This window comes from Phoca vitulina, unplaced genomic scaffold (genome assembly GCF_004348235.1).
Source record: "Phoca vitulina isolate PV1807 unplaced genomic scaffold, GSC_HSeal_1.0 scaffold11, whole genome shotgun sequence".
In the NCBI taxonomy this organism is placed as follows: Eukaryota; Metazoa; Chordata; class Mammalia; order Carnivora; family Phocidae; genus Phoca; species Phoca vitulina.
The window spans coordinates 27,558,686-27,580,971 of NW_022589714.1; the positions used below are offsets into that span (position 1 = coordinate 27,558,686).

Genomic DNA, 22,286 nt, shown 5'->3' on the forward strand with positions numbered 1-22,286 from the left:
TATTATAATAGTATTCTACTCAGTTGTCATGATTTGTCTTATTAAATTACTATTATAGTTAAATATTTACATTTACATCAAAATTTAGTTTCTAATGAAAAAAATTTAGTCTCATTGACTAGCTTATTAATTATTCATTAGAAGTATGAAGTGATTTTGACCCCCATCCCCAGTTTTCTCAGCTTTTTTTTTCTTTTGCCCAAATTGTGAGATGGTGAATGGGAAAGAGGTGAGCATAAAAATGCCAGTGATTAGGAGTGCCTTACTGGTTTAGTAGGTAGATCACACAACTCTTGATCCCCTATTGGGTGTAGAGTTTAAAAGAAAAATGCCAGTGATTGGTTCCTTCTCTTTTTCTCTGTTATTATTGAAACCTGTTCTTAATAGCTCTTAACATGATTTTTTTCAAGTCATATTGGTTTAAAGAACCCCACTCCATTTAAAGAGCTACATGGAATGGATAATGCTGATGTCTTTATAAATCAGTTGCTCATTGTAATATGGAGGTTATTTAGACAACATCTTTAATAAAAATCCAAAGAACAGTGGACAGATGCATAAAATATGCAGAGTAATTGATTTTTGAATTCATTTTTCTCTTTCAATGGTATTATTTGTAATCTCTCAGCATAAGAATTATACAGCTCTGCAAGCAATCAAAGATCTACAGGCTGATGGGGAAACACACACAAAAATAGATTTTTTTCCTCATCTTCCCTTAGAGGGAAGAACTGGAAGGAAATGTAGAGGACTCAAACCCAAACTAAACCAAACCAGAACCAACTGTCCCAAAGCTAAAATAAATTGTTACAGAAAATAGTTACGTGCTTTTAAAATTTTAAAAATTGAGAGAGCATTTTAAAAAGATTCCTATGACAATAGTGAAACTGTACAAAAGAGACTATAAAAAATATACGTAGGTGAGGACTAAACTGTTCCCAGATCTTAAAGCATTTATTAGTACATTAAGTGCTTTTTATTTAACCACCTAATGTTCTACCTTGTAGTGAAAGACTAGAGAAGACCTTTTTGTTTTTGTTTTTACAATTGATTGTAGATTATCAACCTGAAAGCTTAAAAGAGAAATCTTCTTTGTCAAAGACCTTTGTCAAAGAACAGTATTTGTACTGCCCAGGACCAACAGTCATTTGTTTTAAACTCTTCCTTATTTTATTCATTAATACCTTAAGATGTATGACAAATATCTTTATTTTGTAGTTTTATAAAACAGTAAAGGAGATGAATTATGTATGGCCTTGATGCTGACCTATCATTGACTACAAAAAACATGATCATCCCATTATGCTTATTTGCACCAACTTAGAATTTATAGTAATTTCGGTAGAATCTACACTGTAGCTTTATTCTTTCACAACTCTTGAAGAAATAGTACTGAAGTAAACAAAACTGTTCAGATAAAGCAACTAAGTGATTCAGGCAGGTCGGTCTGAGGACCCAGAGGGGTCCCGTAGGACCAGCGAAGGGGATCTTTGGCTTCTCACAGGGTGGAAGTCAAACACGAGCCGAGAGGAAGTAAGGGCAGAGTTTATTGAAGACATAGAGAGCAGCGACAGACAAGAGTGTCTGGGAGACTCTGAAAGGAAAAGGAGCATGAGTCTCAGCTTTCCTTGGGGGTCTGGAGTTTTTTGTTTTTAATCTCTATACTCAACTTGGGGCTCAAACCTACAACCCTGAGATCAAGAGTGGCAGGCTCCACTGACTGAGCCAGCCAGGCTCCCGGCCGTGGGGGGCGTGGTCTGGAGTTCTTATTGAGGTGGGTGGTCTGGTCTGGTGTATGTGTCCTCGTAGGCATCCAGGCCTTGTCCAACAAGGATGAGTGCCCAGGTGTCCTCCATAAGTCACTTATGCCCTGCAGCTATGGGTCTTGGTGTCAAGCTATTTGGAGTCATTGGTCTTGGAGAACATTCATTACAACCTTACCCAGTCACTCCTTAGATGTGATCTGTTGGGCTGGAAGACTCCAAAGAAATCATTAACTCCTTGACCTTTATAAGGAAGACATACATTAAAGCATGTGTAAGGGGGGCATGTAGGTCTTAGCAAGAATAGAAGCAGGAAAAGAAGAAAAGAAAAAAACAGCTTTTTCTTTAATAGGGTCCCTTCGGTTTCCCTGTTTCATAACTATCCAAGAGAAAACAAGCATTTCTGTAGATTTTAAAAGCATCACTCATCAGTAACTGATAAGGTAACATATTGATAGATTCTTTTTATTTTTATTTTTTTGAACTAGGATTTCTAAGGCGCTCTCCCAGGAGAATGTGGTAGCTTATTTTTCATGAGTGTATTTGTTTGAAGAAAAAAAAAATTGCATTGAAAAACATTTTAATTCATAGTTTTCACTGAAGCTGACTGTCCCCCTTCTCTTCACCCAATTAGTAGGCTGTGAGGTGATCCTATTTGGGACAAGCCTTCTTTTATTATTTATGTTCCTTTCTAAAGATAGCTAGTTGTTTTCCCGAATACTGTATCCTTTCGATGTAGGACTTCTTTAAGAGAGGACTGTGAATGCTTTTTGTGGCTGGTGTTCTGCTCCTTGCTGTGCTAGCATGTGTGCATTTTACCCAAGATTTTCTGATAGCATGCCCTCTCTGCTTTTTTCTGAGAGACCTTTCCTCCATTATTGTGTAGAGATTGGACCCTCAGCGGCTTTATCTGTGATTCGGGTTTGTTCACGATAACACTTTATTTTTGTTCAAGATAATACTTCACAAAGAAGCTTTTATATTGGTCAGAGATACTGGGTCCTTGTTCTGCTTAAAAGCCTTCACTGGTTCTCTCTGCTTAGGAAATTTCTGAGCTTCCTTTAGTGGCATATAAAGTTGCCATGCCTCCAGTCCACCTTTTCCTGCCTCACCTTCTGCCTCACGTTTCACTGATTTCAGGCTGCTTTCCTTCCGTGGATCTCACACACAGTTGCATTGCAGGCTTGCCTGCTTTTCTTTGTTCTTGCTCTTCTCTCCCCTTGGAACATTAAGCCCTTTTCTACATTGCTGTCAACTCAGTCTGCAGGCTTTAAGAGGTGGTGCTCTCTTATTATTCATTTTGGTACCCTTAGAGGTTAAGTGATACCCTGGCATGTAATGGATGCTCAGTAAACATGGTAACTATAAATTTAAATAAGGGAAGTAACATTTTTGTGGAATTTGTCTAGATTCACATCAATCAGTACAAAATCAGGCTTTTGAAAAAGGCAGTCTTAAACATATTTACTTAAATAAGCAGCTATATGATGATCTTATCTTCAGAGTTGAATTTGATTTAGTCAATGAAAAACCAATTATAAGTTAACAAAATAAAATTTTTACAGTAGTATTTTTGATCACATAAACCATTTAGATGATACAGACTTGGCATAATCTGTTCTTTTTCAGAAATGAATTGCAAATTGCCTATGTCATCATCACCAGCATCTTGTTTAGAATCTCTCTCCCTGTGTGCCCTCCCCACCATTTTGTACTCTATTTTCTTCCTTAAGAGACTCTTCTTAAGCAAAGGATTAGCGCCCTCTAGGGGTGAGCTGCAGATGCAGTGCAGCGCACACATTTTAAAAAGCACTGCAAAATTCTAGGAGAATTGTATGAAATACAGAAAATGATGCTTCATCCTTATTATGTAATTCAGGTTATATAATTTAATCCCAGAGTATTTCAGAGTGCTTTCATTTTGCTCATCACTTCCCTCAGCACTATTGATTCAGACAGATTTTTGTCCCACAGGAAGAAAATGTCCAAAATGAGAAGAAAGAGTGTTTTATTAAAAATTGAAGCGGAAGGTTAAGACTACTGGCATCTGTGAAGGAAAGTTACCAGGCCAAATGTCTATGACTCAGACTTAGGGCAAAATAAAGAGCTTTTCTGTGTCAGTTTAACAATTTAATTCCTTTTTTTCTTCATAAATTGGTTACTTGATTAGATATTTCTAGAGAATTCGAATTATTTCTACTCATTTCATCCACTGCCACTTGTTCCCCATAATGCTAATTTGCTGATTTTTAACTGTTAATTAACATTCTCTTTCATCCCAAGCTTGTGTGATGAGGAAAATGAGCCAATATTTATAAAGCACTTGCACACAGACAGGGTCAGGTACCTAGTAATAGTTCATTGTGTATGTATTTGTATTATTATTGTTTGTTTGTTTTGTAGCTCATTTTTTTTTCTTAAGGTTTTATTTTTAAGTAATCTCTACACCCAGCCTGGAGCTTGAACCCACAACCTTGAGATCAAGAGCTGCATGCTCTTCCGGCTGAGCCAGCCAGGCATCACTGTATTTATTGTTAATAATGGTAACATTTGTTTTGCATTGGATGATAAAGACAATGATAATGGTATCTTGCAGTTATGTAGCATTTTTTATATATAGTCTTTCTGTGAGCCCTCAGAATAATCACTTGAGACAAGAAAAATAGGCAGTATTACATGATAAACAAAGCCTCAGGATTTTTTTCAGGCATTACAGAAGTTAAATTAGTTTATTTCTGTATTTCCTCCTAAAATTCTTTTTTTTTTTTTTTTTTAAGATTTATTTATCTATTTTAGAGAGACTGGGGGGGCGGGGCAGAGAGGGTCCCAAGCAGACGCGGCACTGAGCATGGAGCCCAATGTGGGGCTCGAATCCATAACCCCAAGACTACAACCCAAGCTGAAGCCAAGAGCCGGGTGTCCACCCGACTGCACCACAGGCACCCCTCTCCTAAAATTCTTAAGAAATTAAGCCCTAAGACTTAAAAACAGCTTTCCATTTTACATATTTTCTTTTAAGTTGACAACATTGCTTCTTAAAAATTATAATTTTATTTTCAGATAATAGAATTTTTGTTGTCTAGTTTGAACTAGAGGCCTTGTGTTTAAAGTTTTATTTTGCAGATGAGAAAATTGAGGCCTAGAGAGTTTAGGCTGCTGGTGCTAGTTCATGAGACCTGCAGCAGAAGCTAGACTAAAATGCAGGCCTCCTAATTATTTTTCCCCTATTACATGTTTTCTTTTTTCCTAACTTGGTTTTGCATGGCATAATATTATTATTATCTTCTCTACACATGCCTAATTTAATTTTTTTTCTTTTCTTAAAGATTTTATTTATTTGACACACAGAGAGACAGTGAGAGAGGGAACACAAGCAGGGGGAGTGGGAGAGGGAGAGGCAGGTCTCCCGCGGAGCAAGGAGCCCGATGCGGGGCTCGATCCCAGGACCCTGGGATCATGACCTGAGCCAAAGACAGACGCTTAAAGACTGAGCCACCCAGGCGCCCCTAATTTAATTTTTCTTTACTGTTGTATAAATATGGGGATGAAAAATGACACCTGGTTTTGGAAGGTTTCCTTGATGTTAGAAAGAAGATTTAGTTTTGTCTGGCAAAGCAAGTTGTGAAATTGCCTTCTTATGAAATAAGTGTTCAGAATCACACTTCATCTTTAACTGTCTGGGAGTGAGAATGACATAGGAAGTGGATGTGGATTGAAATGTGGCTTTGGCGGGTGTGGGTGCGTATGGTGGACTGGAGAGCCCAGAATTCTCAGAGCTGTGTGTTACTGTCACAGGAGGCCTCATCCTGATTGTGGGCTGAGGATGTCAGACGTATACAATAAAGTAACTTATTTTGTGAGATTAAGCCAGGATCAGGAACTACATAATATTGTTTATATAATTGTGATCCCTTTTAGGTTCAGGCCCTTTTAGAGTTAGGCTGCTTTCTGGTTACACTGGAGATACGTAGAGAAGTACATAGATTTAGATGCACTGATGTACAGAAATTTATAAGCATAGCTCTTCTGCCTTGTTTTTAAGTAGCTCCTTAGCCTTATAAATTACACTGTGCTTTGGAATGGGACTAAGGGAATTCTTACAGTGCTCTAATATGTGAGTAGAAAAGTAAGGGTTAGTATGCATTTCATTAAGTTGCTTATCTGCATGCCTATGTGTCATGCATGTAGTAGATGTGTTCCTGTGAAGATCCTTGAAAACTGATTCATCTCTGAAATATAATTAAGGACTTGAGGGGATTGTAATTTAATGGTATCCCAAGGTAAATATTCTAATGGAAGGTATAATCACTTTATAACTTTTTTTTTTTTTTTTAAGATTTTATTTATTTATTTGACAGAGAGAGATAGCGAGAGCAGGAACACAAGCAGAGGGAGTGGGAGAGGGAGAAGCAGGCTTCCCGGCGAGCAGAGAGCCTGATGTGGGGCTTGATCCCAGGACCCTGGGATCATGACCTGAGCTGAAGGCAGATGCTTAAACGACTGAGCCACCCAGGCGCCCCTCACTTTATAACTTTTTTTGATATTTATAGGTTTTCTAAATTAGGACTGCCTAAAATGTGTTATGATATGCTCTTCTTTTTTTTTTTTTTTAAGGGAAATAAAGTATTTTTTAAACCTTATTTTACTGTTGTATCATTATCTTGTGACATCAAAGATTCAACTGATATTTCTTGGGAATTAAGAAATCAAAATAAAATGTCAGTCTGTGAAGATGGGAACACTTGTTTTAATAATTTAACTCACTGTCAATGTTATTGGCCATTTTTATAGGTACTATTGATATTAGCAGTTATTTAGAGCTGTTGAGTCTAAATTTGATACTTACATTATTTGTAGTTAATAATGCATACATAGATAGTTAATTGAATACTGAAAAGTTCTGTGATTTGGGCAAAAACACATAGGAACTAGTAAATATGATATGAAACTCATAAGGGAATTTTTTCTTCATTAATCAAAAATATTTTCTGGCACTAATAAAAAAACTGCAAAACATGTATATAGTCAACTAAGATGATAAAATTTAATGGCATTTAGAGTTTTTTAGGATGAAAAACTCAACCATCAAAAGTTGCCTTCCAGTTTCCATTAGGCCTTTTCTTGCTTGTTATGTATTCAGATAGTTTTGATCATATTTTAGATCTTTGTATTATTTTGTGCTGTATATTCACTTGACATCTTGGAAGTGCAAAGAAGTTTGACTCATATGTACAAAACCTTTGAGAGTTTACTCCACCATCTGGCAAGCACATAGGGCATGTGCCCTATGTGTAATGTAGGTAGAGTTCTTGTGTCTGTCTCTAGACCACTTCCTTGGCTCCTTTCCTGAGAGCAGCACAAAGTAACGCAGCCTAGAATCACTAAAAGGTGAGAAAATGGAAACATGCCAACCCACCACTGTGGAACAGCCATCTTAATAGCCTGCTTTGACATTTGTCTCTCCAGCACAATCCTTACAGCAGGCCAAGTATTTACAGGAGATATCCCTCCCTGGCAGACCGAACAGAGCTTTTGGGGGATCTTTGATGGTTTGCGCTCTTAAAATCACAAGCTTCAATCAGGCCTGTGGAATGGAGGAAGAAGCTATTTTAGTTTAAGTGTTAACATGGTTATAAAAAACGTCCGTCACAAGAAGATTGATGTTGTACAGAGGAGGATTTGGGCAGAGGTTTTCCAACTTGACGCATGCGAATTTTTAACAACTTTTTATTTTGAAATAAGTATAGACTCAAAAGGAAATTTCAAAAATAGTAATTATGTAGAGTCTCATAGACCCCTCACCTGGCTTATATTTCTAGATTTTTAAAGTATGGACTGTGTGTCTCTGGCATCCTGGGTTTTGTGGCACAGAGAATAGGAAGACCAACTCAGGTTGGGGGAAGGGGTAAAAACTTGCTCCTCCTGCTGAGGTTGCCCTGGCTGTTATACCAGGAATTATGAAGGTCATTGCCGTTGCCTGTATTTAAAAAATTGTAACCCCATGTAGTTGGCCAAGCCTATACTAATTCTAGTATGTTAAAAATATAACAATTCTATGTGTCTTTAGGAGTTATTAATTTGAAGTTTGCTCTTTTTTAGTTTTTCGTTTTTAAATTTAAGTTTAGTTTTTAAGTAATGAGAGAATAACAATGAAAATATCACTGTGAGAATGAACACCATATGAGGAATGTTTTCTACTTGTCCCTGTTCTTGTCTGAGTGTTAAAGATGATCCCAAGTTCAGGACCAAAAGTTTAAATTGCTTTTCTCTCTGTAGGTTCGAAAACATGTGAATGATCTCTATGAAGACTTAAGGGATGGACACAATTTAATTTCCCTTTTAGAGGTTCTTTCGGGAGATACCTTGGTAAGTCTTAAATTTCTTAATTTAGTTTGAAGAACATGTAATCTTGTCCACATGGAACCAGTGTGTTGTCAGTAGACACTCTTCAGATTTTTGACACATTCACCTTTTTTGCACTGTGAATTCTGCCTGAAAAAGAGTTCTGGATAGCTTCCTAATCATTTTCAGACTTCAAATGATGTGAATTTGGGCGATTGAAGCACTTTGATTACTTTGCTTATATAATCAGTTCTATAATTGAACTACTATTTTTGTTCTTGCTTCTTTTTTACCTTTGGGGTTTTTTTTTTTGTTGTTTTTTTTTGCTTAGCGGAGGTTGGATGCATAATATAACCACATATTAAAAGACTCACAAATAGCAAAGAAAGAAACATTGCTTTCTGAAAAATGGTCTAACCCATTCCACAGGTGTCATTTCCTTTTTTGTGAACATTACTTCCCCTTCTTGGTTACCTGTTCTCCTTCATTATGTTCTGTTCATTCTCTTCTTTTCATTTCTGGTCTGTCTTGTGTCTTTGCTGTCCTATCTTCTGTCTGTTATATTCATTAGCCAAGGGAGCGAGATTTTTTGAAGACCTTACGATTGGTGAGTGCAACAGAAGCATGCGAATATGAACAGCATGAGGATGTGGAGGATGAGGATAAGGGGGTAGGTGTCGGCCCCCATAACTCGACTAACCTAGCCATTACAGTGTGGTGAGCGCTAACGTGATAGAGAAGTAACCCACGGGTTCGGGCTCCTTTTTAGAAAATTATAGAAAGGACCAAAACCCACAGTGAGGTGGATGTGTGTGTACCAAAAAATAGGACGAAGGAAATATTTTCTCTTTAAATTTATTTATACATTACTGTGCAGTGCATGGTAATTGAACATAGGTGCTTAAATTATATGATGGCATTTTAGCTAAAGAATTTTATATACCTTTTATATAAATACGGAAATCTTGACAACTAGCCTAATTTTTATGCAAATTTGTTCCACTTCTGGAATTTGTATTTCAAATGTGGCAACTATTGTATTTGAAAGGACTTACGGACATTTATTTATAATTTAAGTTTATGCTTTAAATCATACTGGCAGTAGGTATTTGGACATTCTTTACATATTTTCTATGTCTTGTTTTATTTAGAAGGGGGGAAGGTTTTAAAATTTGGAGTCCTGGTAGAACCCACAGAGCTGTTTCATCTTCATGACACTTAGTTGACTTCAGCCCACCTTTGCAAGACAGATATGCTTCTTTTGTCATCCACATCCCAAGCGCCCCTGATTCCATTGGAAATTGTGCTTTTTTTTTTTTTTTTTTGGATCCAGTGGATGAATTCATCAACAGTATTTCTACCTGTTACATAGAACCTATTTTTCCATTCTGCAGTCCACTGTCTGTTTCATTATAGTGACTTTGGCTTCAATAACCTATTCATATTTGAGAAGCTAAGCTGTCAGTTTTTTTTTTTTCTTTTCTTCCTTTTGGAAGATTTTATGTGGTAAATTTCAACTCCATTCTTTGTATTTTTGTTAAGCATCTTCTCAGCTCTATCTCCTTATGTTTTTCTTCTGCAAACTTGTAGCATTTCTCAAGGAAAAGAATTATGGACTGTCAGTTTTCCTGAGACAGTAAATAATCATGTCCATCCTTAAGCATTGTAAAACTATTAGAGTCCAACCGACTTTGTGAAAAAGCTAAAATAAAGAGGAAATATATGGTTTTAATTGCTTTTCTCTCTTCCTCTATCATGACTAAGTAAAACTCTGTCTTTCTCCCTCTTGGTGATTTTTATACTAATTGCATGCTACTTTACCTCATTTTCATTAACGTGCCATACATATGTAATTATAAAAACCTGCTTAACAATAGAGTTTATTAAGGCAAAATGGGGAGTGGTATTTAATTCTTTCTGTGCATCCAAAGCTAATAAACTGTAGGCTAGAATTGTAGTATAATGACTATAAAAAGTCTGTATGTTCTATGGTATTTTCTTTTGTTTAAATAAAACATAGAAGAAAGCATATGTTTAAATAAAACATATTCAGAGAGATCCCTACTTGTTTAAATTCAATTTCAGGTAATACAAAATCATAAAAGTATCTTTAAAAAAAATCTAATGGGTTTACCTGAATAGTAAATACTGTTTTGACATGTGAAGATGAGCATAAAGTATATTTATAGGGTATATTTATCATAAGTGTATTTAGCATGGTCAGTGGTATCAGAAACTATCGTGTTTTTTATACCTTGCATTTTTCTATTCTTAGCCCAGAGAAAAAGGTCGGATGCGTTTTCACAGACTACAGAATGTACAAATTGCACTTGACTATTTGAAAAGACGCCAGGTATGATGTTTTTCAAAGATTATAATCTTATAAACATATATGATTGAGTAAATCTACATAGAAACATGTCAGGGAATAAAAAGGCTAAATTTGTGAATTATGATGATTAAGTTTGTGGTTTTGTGAGACAGATATTTAAAAATATGTTCAAACATTTGCTCCAAAGAAAAAGAAGTTAATAGTAGGTGTAAGCCCAGAGGAATTATAAGTGGCTGCATTTCCATCTGAATAAGAGCTACTGATTTCCTTCTGCTAGAATTGGAATGCTTTGCCTAGGAAGCTAATGACATTTTAGTAGCAACAGAATGTTAAGAATGCCTATGAACAGTTCTTAGTAGTGGAGCAATACTTTATTATTTATACTTAGTGTATAAAATTATTTTTATAAAAAACAGTTTATATAATACTTAAAAAAACTTAGTATAAACATTTTTAATACTTAGTAGTGGTAAGGCAATATTTTGTTTTTTATAGTAGATAATATTGGGTAATCAAAAGTAGTTAAAGATAAAATAATATTTCTGACAACAGTCTCCAAGTAGCTTGAGATTTTAGAAGAAATCATGTTAAGGAATGAACACCATATTGGATGGTATCTTGATTTGGTGGCATTGTGATATTATAGAGATATAAGGCAAAGTACTGGTAATGTTTCAGTTAGTAGAAAAAAGGAGAAAAAGAAAATCAGGAGAATGGAAAATTACTGAAAACATTGAGAAATCAGAGGTGGCAACATTTTGCTTGTTAATGGAGTAAGGGAAAAAGGAAGGGAGGGAAATGGGGAGAGGTGAACACTATTTTTTATTATTCATTTGTTTAGTTTATTATGAACATTAAAGTGCTTTTATTTTTTAAACTTTGATAAATAGTGCTTAAATAGGTTAAATGTTATTTTTATTTACCTTAATATTCTTAATTTTAGTGGAAGTTTCCAGAAAAACTGATGGTTAATTATGTTTCCTTGTCTGAAATGTTTTTGGCAGTGTTTTGTCCAGGAAGTAAGATGTTAGTTATTATCATATTTAATTCATGATATTTAATTATTTTTATCCAGGATATAAATGATAGGTATCATTACTGCCTTTGGTTACCTAAAAATGCATAATTTGATAGTTAATAAGCTTTAAGGCCGAGTGTTGTTATTATTTTTATATTTGAGCAGCCTTCTAAATGTCCAGTGACATATATTTATTTATCTTGGTAACAATTTATGGTAGATAAATAGAAAAATGTTGCTAGATTTTTTTCCCCACTTTGTGACAGAAGTATGAGAAAGTTATTAAACTCTTTTATGGTTCAGAACTATTTTATGGTTCAGAACAGTTTCTTAATGGTAAGAGTAAAATAAAGCTTATTTTCAAGTGAAAAAATTATATCTAATTTTAAAATCTCAAGTATTTAAGAATTCTCAACTTGAGTTGTATTTTTTTCTTGAGAAGTGAGTACTTTTTTAAAATTTTATTATGTTAATCACCATACATTATTACATCATTAGTTTTTTTTTTTTTTAAAGATTTTATTTATTTATTTGAGAGAGAGAATGAGATAGAGCATGAGAGGAGGGAGGGTCAGAGGGAGAAGCAGACTCCCCGCTGAGCAGGGAGCCCGATGCGGGACTCGATCCTGGGACTCCAGGATCATGACCCGAGCCGAAGGCAGTCGTCCAACCAACTGAGCCACCCAGGCGCCCCTACATCGTTAGTTTTTGATGTAGTGTTCCATGGTTCATTGTTTGCATATAACACCCAGTGCTCCATTTAGTACGTTCCCTCTTTAATACCCATCATCAGGCTAACCCATTCCCCCACCCTCCTCCCCTCTAGAACCCTCAGTTTGTTTCTCAGAGTCCATAGTCTCTCATGGTTCCTCTCCCCCTCCGATTTCCTCCCCTTCATTTTTCCCTTCTTACTATCTTCTTCTTTTTTTTTTTTTAACATATAATGTATTATTTGTTTCAGAGGTACAGGTCTGTGATTCATCAGTCTTACACAATTCACAGTGCTCACCATAGCACATACCCTCCCCAGTGTCTATCACCCAGCCACCCCATCCCTCCCACCCCCCAGAGAAGTGAGTACTTTTAATATTTGTTCTAAAAGAAAAGCCAAAGTAACACTTGTTTTTTCCTTTTTGGTTACTCTATAATTTGCAGTCTAAAATGAGTAAGATAGGGAGTAACAGTATTTTGAGGGTTACTGGTATTTAGATCACTTCGATTTTTTCTTTGTGTAATTTAGAATTGTTTTTATGTAGGTAAAGGTAATTTGTGTGCTGGTTTGAAAAAGTTAGCTTTATCTCTTTTTTTCATATAACACAGGTGAAATTAGTGAATATTAGAAATGATGACATAACAGATGGAAATCCCAAGTTGACTTTGGGATTAATATGGACAATAATTTTGCACTTTCAGGTAAGGTTAATTTTTCTTAATTGTCATTTCTTTTAGCCTCTCATTGCTGATTTTCAAGTAGTTCATATGAAGAATGAATTATGCATTTATGTCCTATAGAAGAAAATAAATATCAGGCTTCTTTTCTTAAACAATATATTTGAATGTTTCCTTTCAAGTAAGATGCTGCCTGTGAACCTGGTACCCTGTTTCCTGGTATCAATGAGTTTATAAGATGATGCTTGTAATCTTGTCGAAAACCGACCTGTGCTCGGGAGCTGAAATATGTAATGCGAAGACAAGAGTTTGGTTATAGAGAGGAACAATAGCTTTATTGCTTTGCTGGGCAAAGGAGGCTGCAGCAGGCTAAGGCCTCCAAAACTGCAAGCCTGCCTGGAGGAAGGGGCTCCGGGGTTTTATAGGGAAGTACAGGAATCTAGCTGGTTTCCACAGGAATTATGTACATGCAGCCAGCCACCGTCATCATGTTTTCAAGGTGGTTCCTGGTTCCTGAAACAAAAGGATAAGAAGGGAGGACAGAAGGTTTGTGGAAGAGAATGAAAAGGTTACTTAGTTTAAAATCAAGCCTCCCTTAATGTAGCCATTTTGATTTTTGTTCAATTTCTTGCTTTTAAGTGGTTTCAGCCTCAGTGTTGGAAGACAAAGATTTCTTTTTACTGAATGTAGACACATTTCTTTTGTTTATTGGACAGTATCACTTGGTTTAGATACATGAACATTTTGTGATTCATTACTTACTTAGAATGGTTTTTGTTGGTATTCTCGTTTCTCAGCTGAGAACTACTTTTTCCTGTTGATAGACACTAGGTGGCAGTATAATTTTCATAAAGGGATCTCCTGAATTAGAAGTAGCTGTATTTTGTGTAGAGCTGTGCTTTCTCAAACTAGATTTGAGAAGCGTAAATGCAGATTTATTTTTTCTTATTTAAGGATTGAATTTATTTATTTGAGAGAGAGAGCGTGCACAGGAGCAGGGAGGGGCAGAAGGTGAGGGTGAATGAATCTGAAGAAGACTCCATACTGAGCATGGAGCCTGGGAGGGGCTTGGTCCCACCCCTGGGAGATCAGGTACCAAGAGTCTGAGGCTTAACCGACTGAGCCACCCAGGTGCCCTGAGTAAATGCAGATTAATTTACTCTGATTTATCTAATCCATCTGTGCTCATTGAGGGCTGATTTGGAGTTTTACTTTTTTGTAAAATGATGCATTTTGGAAAAAAATCATCTTTATTTGATTTAAGGTGAATTCTAACTCTGGAACGTGCTTTAGTTTATTACCCACTTTCCTGCTTATGCCGTGTTCTATGTGCAACTCAGAGCCTGACCCATAGTAGGCATGCAACAAATCATACTGATTGACTACTGTTCAGTTAGACTTTGAAGGAGGAAGAGGTAGATTGCCAGCTTCAGAAAGGAGCTGAGGTTTTAAACCAAATCATGAGAGGAGTAAGACTTATTTCTTAATTTGTAAAAATTTTCTGGGATTTAAGGTTTATAAGGGAATGATGGAAAATAGTGTATCTGGAGCTCATTTGGGAACAGGATAAATCTGACAGGTATGGAGAGCTGTAGGAATTAGAATCTAGGTAGTTTCCAGGACCTGAACAGGCAGCTGATCAAAATTGTGGCAGGAGGAGTTTGGACACTGGCAATGAGGTGTCACCAGCCAGACTACAGGGTAGCTAATACAGGTAAATGTTCCCTCAGCTGGGCTTTTGCTATCAGGGAGATCTAGTAACAGGGGCTGGGGGCAGGACCCTAAAGATCTGAGGGCCCCCATTACTAGAGCACCCCTTCCTCGGGGAACTAGGGGACTGAGCACTAAACCAAGGCAGGGATTTGGGCATGGAGCCAGACCTTGTTTCTAGAATTGGGTAAAGACTAAGTAGAACTGGCTGAAAAGCAGATTTCATATGGACGTCCTCAGCAGCATTTTCAGGGATCCTTTAATCAGTCCTCAGTGGATCAGGTCCCAGAACTTTGAGCTGGGTTGAAACTGCAGGAACTCCACATGGGAAGATTAAAGGCCTATTGGAGCAGGGAGCTGGTCCCATCATTCCCAACAGAGCTGTGAGACAGGCTGTGTTTGGACTTTGAGCACTGTGGGGCTGAGGAAAGCACCCAGGATATGGCAGGAGGCAGAGCTTAAGTGGCACCATTGACTTTTACTTATGACAGTTGATGACATTGGGTACATCCCTTAACCAATCTGAACTTGAAAAATAATGTTTTAGGAAACTGAATCTATCAGTTTTACATAAAATAGATTGAAACGAGCAGGGTCTGTAGTTAGGGAGATAGAAGCTAAGAAGCTGAGGTAGTAATCTCTGAGTGGAATGATAAAGGCCAGAACTCAGATGGGGATGAAAAACTGAATCCAAGGGATGGTATTTTGAAGGAAGAAAGGAATGGACTTGGCAACAGGGCAGAGGATGAAGGAGCAGGATTAAAGATGACTTTGAACTGTTCAGCCTAGGATATAAAACAAACAACAAACCAGCAGACGACTGAGAGAAACAGGGTGATGGTCAGGGGAGAAAGAATGAAGAATGACCATCTGGGTGGTTTGATGGCCTGCCGGGCGTCCTGTGCATCTGTGTGCTGAGCATTTGGAGATATATGAGCAGAGCTGGGAAGTCAGCTACGGGTAATACACTTAGACTTATCAGTATAAAAGTGGTCACTGGGTCCATCAGAGAGAAGGGATCTTCAGAGGATTCAAGAAAAGAGCATGCGTGGAGAAGAGCTGAGAGCTAAGGACAGACATCTGAGGAAGGCCCATGATTTGGGGTGCAGGAGGAAGAAGATCCGTCTGGGGAAACAGAAAAGAACAGAACATTTGGAGAGATGGATGGAACAACAAGAAAACGTAGTGTTGCTGAATCAGAGGGAAGAGAATATCAAGTAGAAAGGAATGGTGAGCAGTATGAAATGGCACTAAAGACAGAAAATGAAGACTGAGAACTAGTTTTGCGTAGAAGGAGGACATTGGAGACCTTGGAAAAAACAACTTCCAAGCGACTGGGAGCAGAGACCAGGAAATGACAGACCAAAATGTGAGTAAATGGTTAGGAATTAGATCCTAAGTTTGAAGAAATTTAAAGCAAAAGGTCATTCAAAAAGAATTATGTATTAAACTCTTTGCATTTCATCACTGGAGGAAAAAGGAAGACCAGCCACAGAAAGTACTTCTAATATAATCCTAATGATCCTATGGCATAATATGGAATCCAGTGTATTTTAGGACCCAGATGACAAGATATTATGACTGTTAATTTATCACTAGTATTTAGAATTTAGATCCAGATCTGTTTAATGTGGAACATAACAATGTTTTGGTAAAATAAAAATGTTCCTTCTTATTTAAATGAAATAACTTTTCTTAGTACTATGATAATTTAAGATTAGAATGATTTTACTGGTTATGCCAAAATAGAAGGCTATTTATAGCAGTGGTAATCATCCTCCCTCAAAGTGACTGGGCTTTTTTTTTTTTTGTCTCTATACTTTACATAAATAAGGGAAGTAATTTCAGAAGATCAATTTATTGTTTAAAAAATATTTGTTATGAGCATCACAAATTGAATCTCTTTTCCAGTCAGGCTTTCTGAAGGTAAGCATTATCAACACAGTAGTCCCCTATCAGTAGCTACCATATGCTAGATCCAGAGATGCTAGGATAATGAAGTATGTTGTTGTGTCTATTGGGAGAATGTTCATAAATATAATCTACTCGTGATGAATCAATTGCAGTATAAATAAGGGATGGAGAGGAGGGAATGTTGTGATAGAATCAGGAAGGTGTTAGAGACATTTTCACTGATACTAGAGATAGACTTTGCAGGATGAATGCCAGGTCTCCACTACCAGGTGGAGACTAAAGTGGGCCATTTCTGGGAGAGGCAGTGTGCAGTGGCCTGGGAATGGATAGTTGGTGAGTTTGGCAGAGCTGGAGGGAAGGGCGGTTGGGATGCACATCAGTGGTTCAGCCTTTATCTTGCCAGTACAAATACCAGCCATTATGCTTTTACATTCTCATGAATAATGTTCCATTGCCGATGAAGACACGAAAATAAAATTAAAAATAAACCCAAATCTGAGGCTTTGTTTTTGTCAGTGTGTTTTCTAGGATTCAGCTTTGCCATTAGAGATTGTTTAATTTTTTCTTTCAGTGATTAATCCTCATGCAGGCCTATCATTGACAAGTATCGGCAGCAGTGCTAACTTGACTGTTTAATTGAATATTCTTATTTAGAAAAGTATAATGAGTTCCATCTTGTGATCAGTCTAAAGACTACCTAGAGAATGGCAATTATCATGTTTTTCTACTTAGTCAGATGATACCTGCTTACGTGTAAGTGCAGTCATGCCATACTAATTTTCTTTTTACCGTATCTATGACTCAGTTTTAGAAATATGCACACCTTGGATAATCAGGCTCCATATTGACTTATTCTTTTTATAGCAAGGTCGTAGTAAAATTAAATAATATTTAACTAGGGTACAATTATAAGAGTTACCTACGAAGTTTAACTGCGGCTAAGCATTTCATGCTTCAAATCATAAAATTGATCAATTTGCTTATGTGAAAATCCTAATGCTCACATAAGGAAAATGGCTTGGAAAATGTAATGGCATATGAAAATGTAATATGAAATATGAAAAATTCTATTACATAATATGAAAAATATTACGAACTATTTTATGATATTTATTTTATTTTATTATTATTTTTAAAGATTTTAGTTATTTGAGAGAGAGAAAGCGAGAGAGACGGAGCACGAGGGGAGGGGGAGGGGTAGAAGGAGAGGGGGAGGGGCAGAAGGAGAGGGAGAAGCAGACTCCCCGCTGAGCAGGGAGCCCGATATGGGACTCGATCCCAGGACCCTGAGATCATGACCTGAGCCAAAGGCAGACACTTACCTGACTGAGCCACTCAGGCACCCCTATGAGATTGATTTTAGAAACAATTTTTGTTGAGTATTTTAGGAATTTAGCATTTATTATCTCTCCTTTAGCTATTGAATCATCCTGTTTTTGTTTTTCAATGGTTGCTGTTTTGAAAAAGTTTTAGTATAATTTACAGAGATTTTTGAGCCCCCTTTTCTTTGCAAGTACCGGAATTAGTTGGTGTTTCTTAAGAAAAAAATTATACGTTAGAGACTCTCTGAAACTACTTTAGAAGGGCATTTTGCTAAATGACTCCTGACTGGTATTTGCTTTCTGTTTGCTCTCAGATTTGTTGAACCACCAATAGTTTCAAAGGTTAATGCACACTTTGGTAGTGTAACTGCATTTCAGAAAACTGAAAGTTAAAGTGAGGGTCAGAGTCTTCTCGTACGATAAAGAGAAAGGTTTGCCTTGAAAACTCATCAGCATTATAATTTTACAGTGAGCAGTAATGTTTGTCTAAGAGGATTGGTGGCCAGAAATAAGCCACGGTGTCTAATGAGACACAGGGACCCAGCTGGGCAAGATGCCATGGTATTTCTTGCGTGCGCTTTTCTCATAAGCAAAATGGCCTCATGCTGAAGAGGATGGTCACGAAGTCTGAGGAATTAGAGGTCAGAGTGGAACTTTCAGACTTAATGCAGAAGATCGAAGGAAGCCCTGGATTTTGAAATGAGTGCATCTGTGGAACTGTGATTTCCTACAAATCAAATGGGGAATGTCTGTGGATGTGTCAGAGCCGAGAAAGAAAAACAGTACTTAGATCCTGCCAGAACTCCTTTGAGCCCTGAAAAATACTCTCCCGGAAGAAAATATTTCAGGAGAAAGCTGATCAAGACAACTGTGGGCAACACAGAGTCAGTAGAGCCCAACAGGCAAAATGAAGGCAAGAAGAGCGGCATTCAGCTCTCAGAACAGCGAGCTCTTTCACCCGGGAGACTGGCACGGGAGGACTCTGCTGCCCCAGACCCCACACTGGAAGGTGGGATTCCGCAAGAGAAGACACAAGTTGTAGCTGATGGTGTGAAACAGAAACTGGTGCCGAGTGCTGTGAGCGGTCTGTCTCACCGTGGGGACACTTCTCCTGCTAATGACAGGGGCACAGAAGCAAAAGTTAGTGACCTGGAGGAAAGGATTCCAGAAAGGGACAGCACTCCATATTGTGCAAAGAGGAAGGAACATTTAGATGATGCCAACAGGAGAGAAATAACATTCCAAAGAAAAACTGATGTTTTAACGTTACGAAAGGCAGCCAGCTTAAGTTCCATTCACTATGGTACAGAGAGATCATTTGAAAAAAGTGGGTTTTCTGAAGACCCATCAAAAAATTATAGCAGAGTTCAAGGAAAGCAAAACACTGAGAGATTTTGCCCTCCTGACATGTACCATTTTTGCTTTGAAAAAAAGAGATGTCATTCCCTCTGTACCAATGTGTCCTCTGTTTCCAAGGACACAGATGGAAATGAGGTAAGTGAAACGTGGAGTCTGAGTTTAAGGTGTAAATAAGGACTCAGGTACTCATATCCAACTGAGGTTCTGTAATTTGTCAAAGTTTTCATATTAGTTTATGTGAAAGTTGGAGATTTCTTGGTACATTTTGTTATTTGTAACCTTAGGTTTTATTAGTATGATTTTTATTTTCTGTGATATCTGCATTTCTTTAATTGCATTTAAATTTAAGCCCCCGTACATTTTTGTTTTTGTTGGAAGACTTAGAAAAGCATCGCTTTAAGACAGTGCACATCTTTTGAAGTTCTCTAGTTCACGTTCCTTGACTTTTCCAATGGAAGAGCCTTTGGAAACTTAGCTGCAGTGTAGGCAAAAATTGCATCAGAAAACAGTCATGAGAAGATAATAGTTTCATGACGGATATTGGGAGAATACAGTACAATTATCAGTCAGTACTGACTTGCTGATCCGTAAGTTTGATAAGCCAGTGCCAGTTCTCTACCAGTTTTCATGCACAAGAACATTCATGTAATTGCTTTTAATTCTGTGTGTGTGTGTGTGTGTGTGTGTGTTGGTGTGTGTATCACAGATGAAATCTCCCAAATCTCTTTTGTTTGTTACATGAGTTATTCCCCAGCCCCCGTCTAAAATCAGAAATCATTTGGGCAGCATGTCCTAGGAATTTCAGTATGACACTGACTGCCAGGAAGTTGAGATCTTTATTCCTAACACTGATATTTAGCTTTAGACAAGTTACTTCTCCGGGGTTTTCACTTGTCTTTAACATGTAAGTGAACATTTATTTACTTGCTCGAGACATGCATTACCTAGACAGCCTCTACCTGTTACTAGGTGGGAGTGGATGGTCTTTTCTTTAAGCTCTTTCTCACTTTGTCTTTTAACAAAAACCCTGGACATTAGTCGGGTATGTGATGTTAAATAGTCTTGGTGAGGTCAGCGGAGATCATTTGCAGAGCAACAGAATGACGTTTTATCAGGGTCAGTGTGCATGATCCTCGCGGGCCTTAGCTGTGGAGCTCTGGGAAGCTCTTCCCGTGTACGTATGCCGCCACGCCTTGCCAATAGTATGTCAGCCCTTAGATTTACATTTTTCAGTGGTTACATTTTGGAAAAGAAAGCATAGAGTCTGCGTCAGTGCAAAAGGAAACTACTTAGCTGTTCTGTGTTTAGGAATGAAACCACTTGCTTTGCTCCATGTTTTCCAGCTGTTTTTTTTTGTATATAATATGGCTTCTTGTAAGCCTTACATGTTTTCAATAATGGGAATTCTTAAAATCTGTTTCCTAAGTGGTACATAAGCCTTTTTTTGTTTTATTCTCATGCCAAGGATTTTACCCTTCTAATTGGTGTAGATTTTTGAAACTTCAGTGGAAAATATATGTGTTCTAAGAAGACACAAACCTGCCAGTTAGATTTGTTAAATAATTGTGTTATGGAAGTACTTAACAAAGCCTCATATCTTCTAGGGTAAAAGCTGAATGGGATAGTCATTATTTATCTGAGGAGTTTGACGTCTTACTTCCCTGCAGTCCAGATAAAGACTCTTCATTCTGGAGCTTACAAAGAATCAGAACCAACAGCTTGGCTACTCCCCGTAGGACATTCTTCCTGTTACCTTGGAGGTGTTTGATTCTGTTTGCTCAATTACCTTTGGTTAGAACTATGCACACAACTCTTTATCTTGCATTGGCTTCTGCATTTTTTATTGGAGAATTAAATGCAAATGAGGGCACTTAGCCCCTTTATTAGCATTACATCTCAGAAATGACTGGTTAGCCAGCATTCCTTCCTTATTTGCTCCTTTCAAGATCTTTTTCATATCTTCCCTGTCACATCTGTTCTTTCCTTGGTCAGTTATCTGCAGGTTTGGGGTTGATGACTTTGAGTTTAACCTCCCAGTAGAATAGTGTACAGTTCTCTGAGCTTTTCTTAACCTTTGAATTAGTTCAGTCCTCTGACTTAAACTTCCCTGGTCCTGTGAAGTTTATCATTTTTAGTATAGGTGACCAGCCTACCTCCTCTTTAAATTCCTGTGCTGACCTAGAGTGTTCTTGCAGGCGCAGGGCTCTGTGGAGGTCGTTCAGCCAGCACCTCCTTGAGTGCCTACTGAATGAAATCTCATGATCGGGTTAATCTTGACTAGGGTCAGGAGTTGTAAATAAATAAAAAAGGAGTACCTTAGATTTGTGTATTGCTTTGGAATTGGAAAAAGGATTTCAGACACATTGTGTCTTTTATCTTAACAACTGTATGAATAGGCAGAATAGTTCTTCTTTAATAGAATGAAGAAGTCAGAACTAAGGTTAAGTCATGTCCTTAAAGCAACACAGTATATGGCAGTAGCCGAGTTGAACTACTCAGCAAACTACTTTGATTGTCAGTTTTGAAGGATGTTGCTGTGAGGTCAGAGCAGGGCTTGATGTTTATAGGAGTTGATGTTCATCTATGAAGGATGAGTGTTATAAACAGAGGTGGCAAATGCAGGCCATGGTTGGGGACAGGGAGTAATGAGCTCATTGCAGTCACCTTCTTGAGAGATTTCTTATTTGTCTCTAAGACTCACGTGCTTCCTGTACCTTGTGACAAAGTCTCCAACCTTTGCCCTTGAGCTTTTCCCACAAAGCATTCTTACTTCTCTAGTTTCACAAATCCCACCTCTTTCTAGTCTTGTTACATTGATTTCAGCAAAGCTGGTTGTTTTCTCTGTTTATAGGCCATTGTTTCTCTAACTGAACACATGTAGGCGTCACCCGAGGAGCTTTTTACAAATTACAGGTGCCTGGATGTCACTCCAGTGATTCTAATGTAATAGATTAGGGATGAGCTCCACAGATGATTCTAATTGCCAAGACTAGGAATAGGGCACTTGTTACTCTTCTTCTATAGCAGTGCTTTTCCAAGTGTGACTCCAGAGTCTCTGCAGTAGAATTATCTGGAATGCTTATTGGAGACGCCTTACCCGTGATTTAACTTGATCAGAGTATCTTCTGGTGGGGCAT

General features: G+C 37.5%; 1 protein-coding gene across 19 annotated transcripts in view; it reads left to right on the forward strand.

The window, feature by feature from the left end:
- DST (dystonin) overlaps positions 1-22,286 on the forward strand; it is a 470,596-nt gene that overhangs the window by 238,994 nt on the left and 209,316 nt on the right. For 15 of the 19 annotated variants that reach the window (XM_032409591.1, XM_032409594.1, XM_032409593.1 and 12 more), the window contains 3 exons: positions 8,040-8,129; positions 10,381-10,458; positions 12,776-12,868. In XM_032409591.1, coding sequence (XP_032265482.1) covers positions 8,040-8,129; positions 10,381-10,458; positions 12,776-12,868 — 261 coding nt within the window. Of the gene's footprint in view, positions 1-8,039; positions 8,130-8,676; positions 8,776-10,380; positions 10,459-12,775; positions 12,869-17,888; positions 19,285-22,286 lie in introns of those variants that run through there. The other 4 variants (XM_032409610.1, XM_032409609.1, XM_032409611.1 and 1 more) reach the window with 2 other exon arrangements.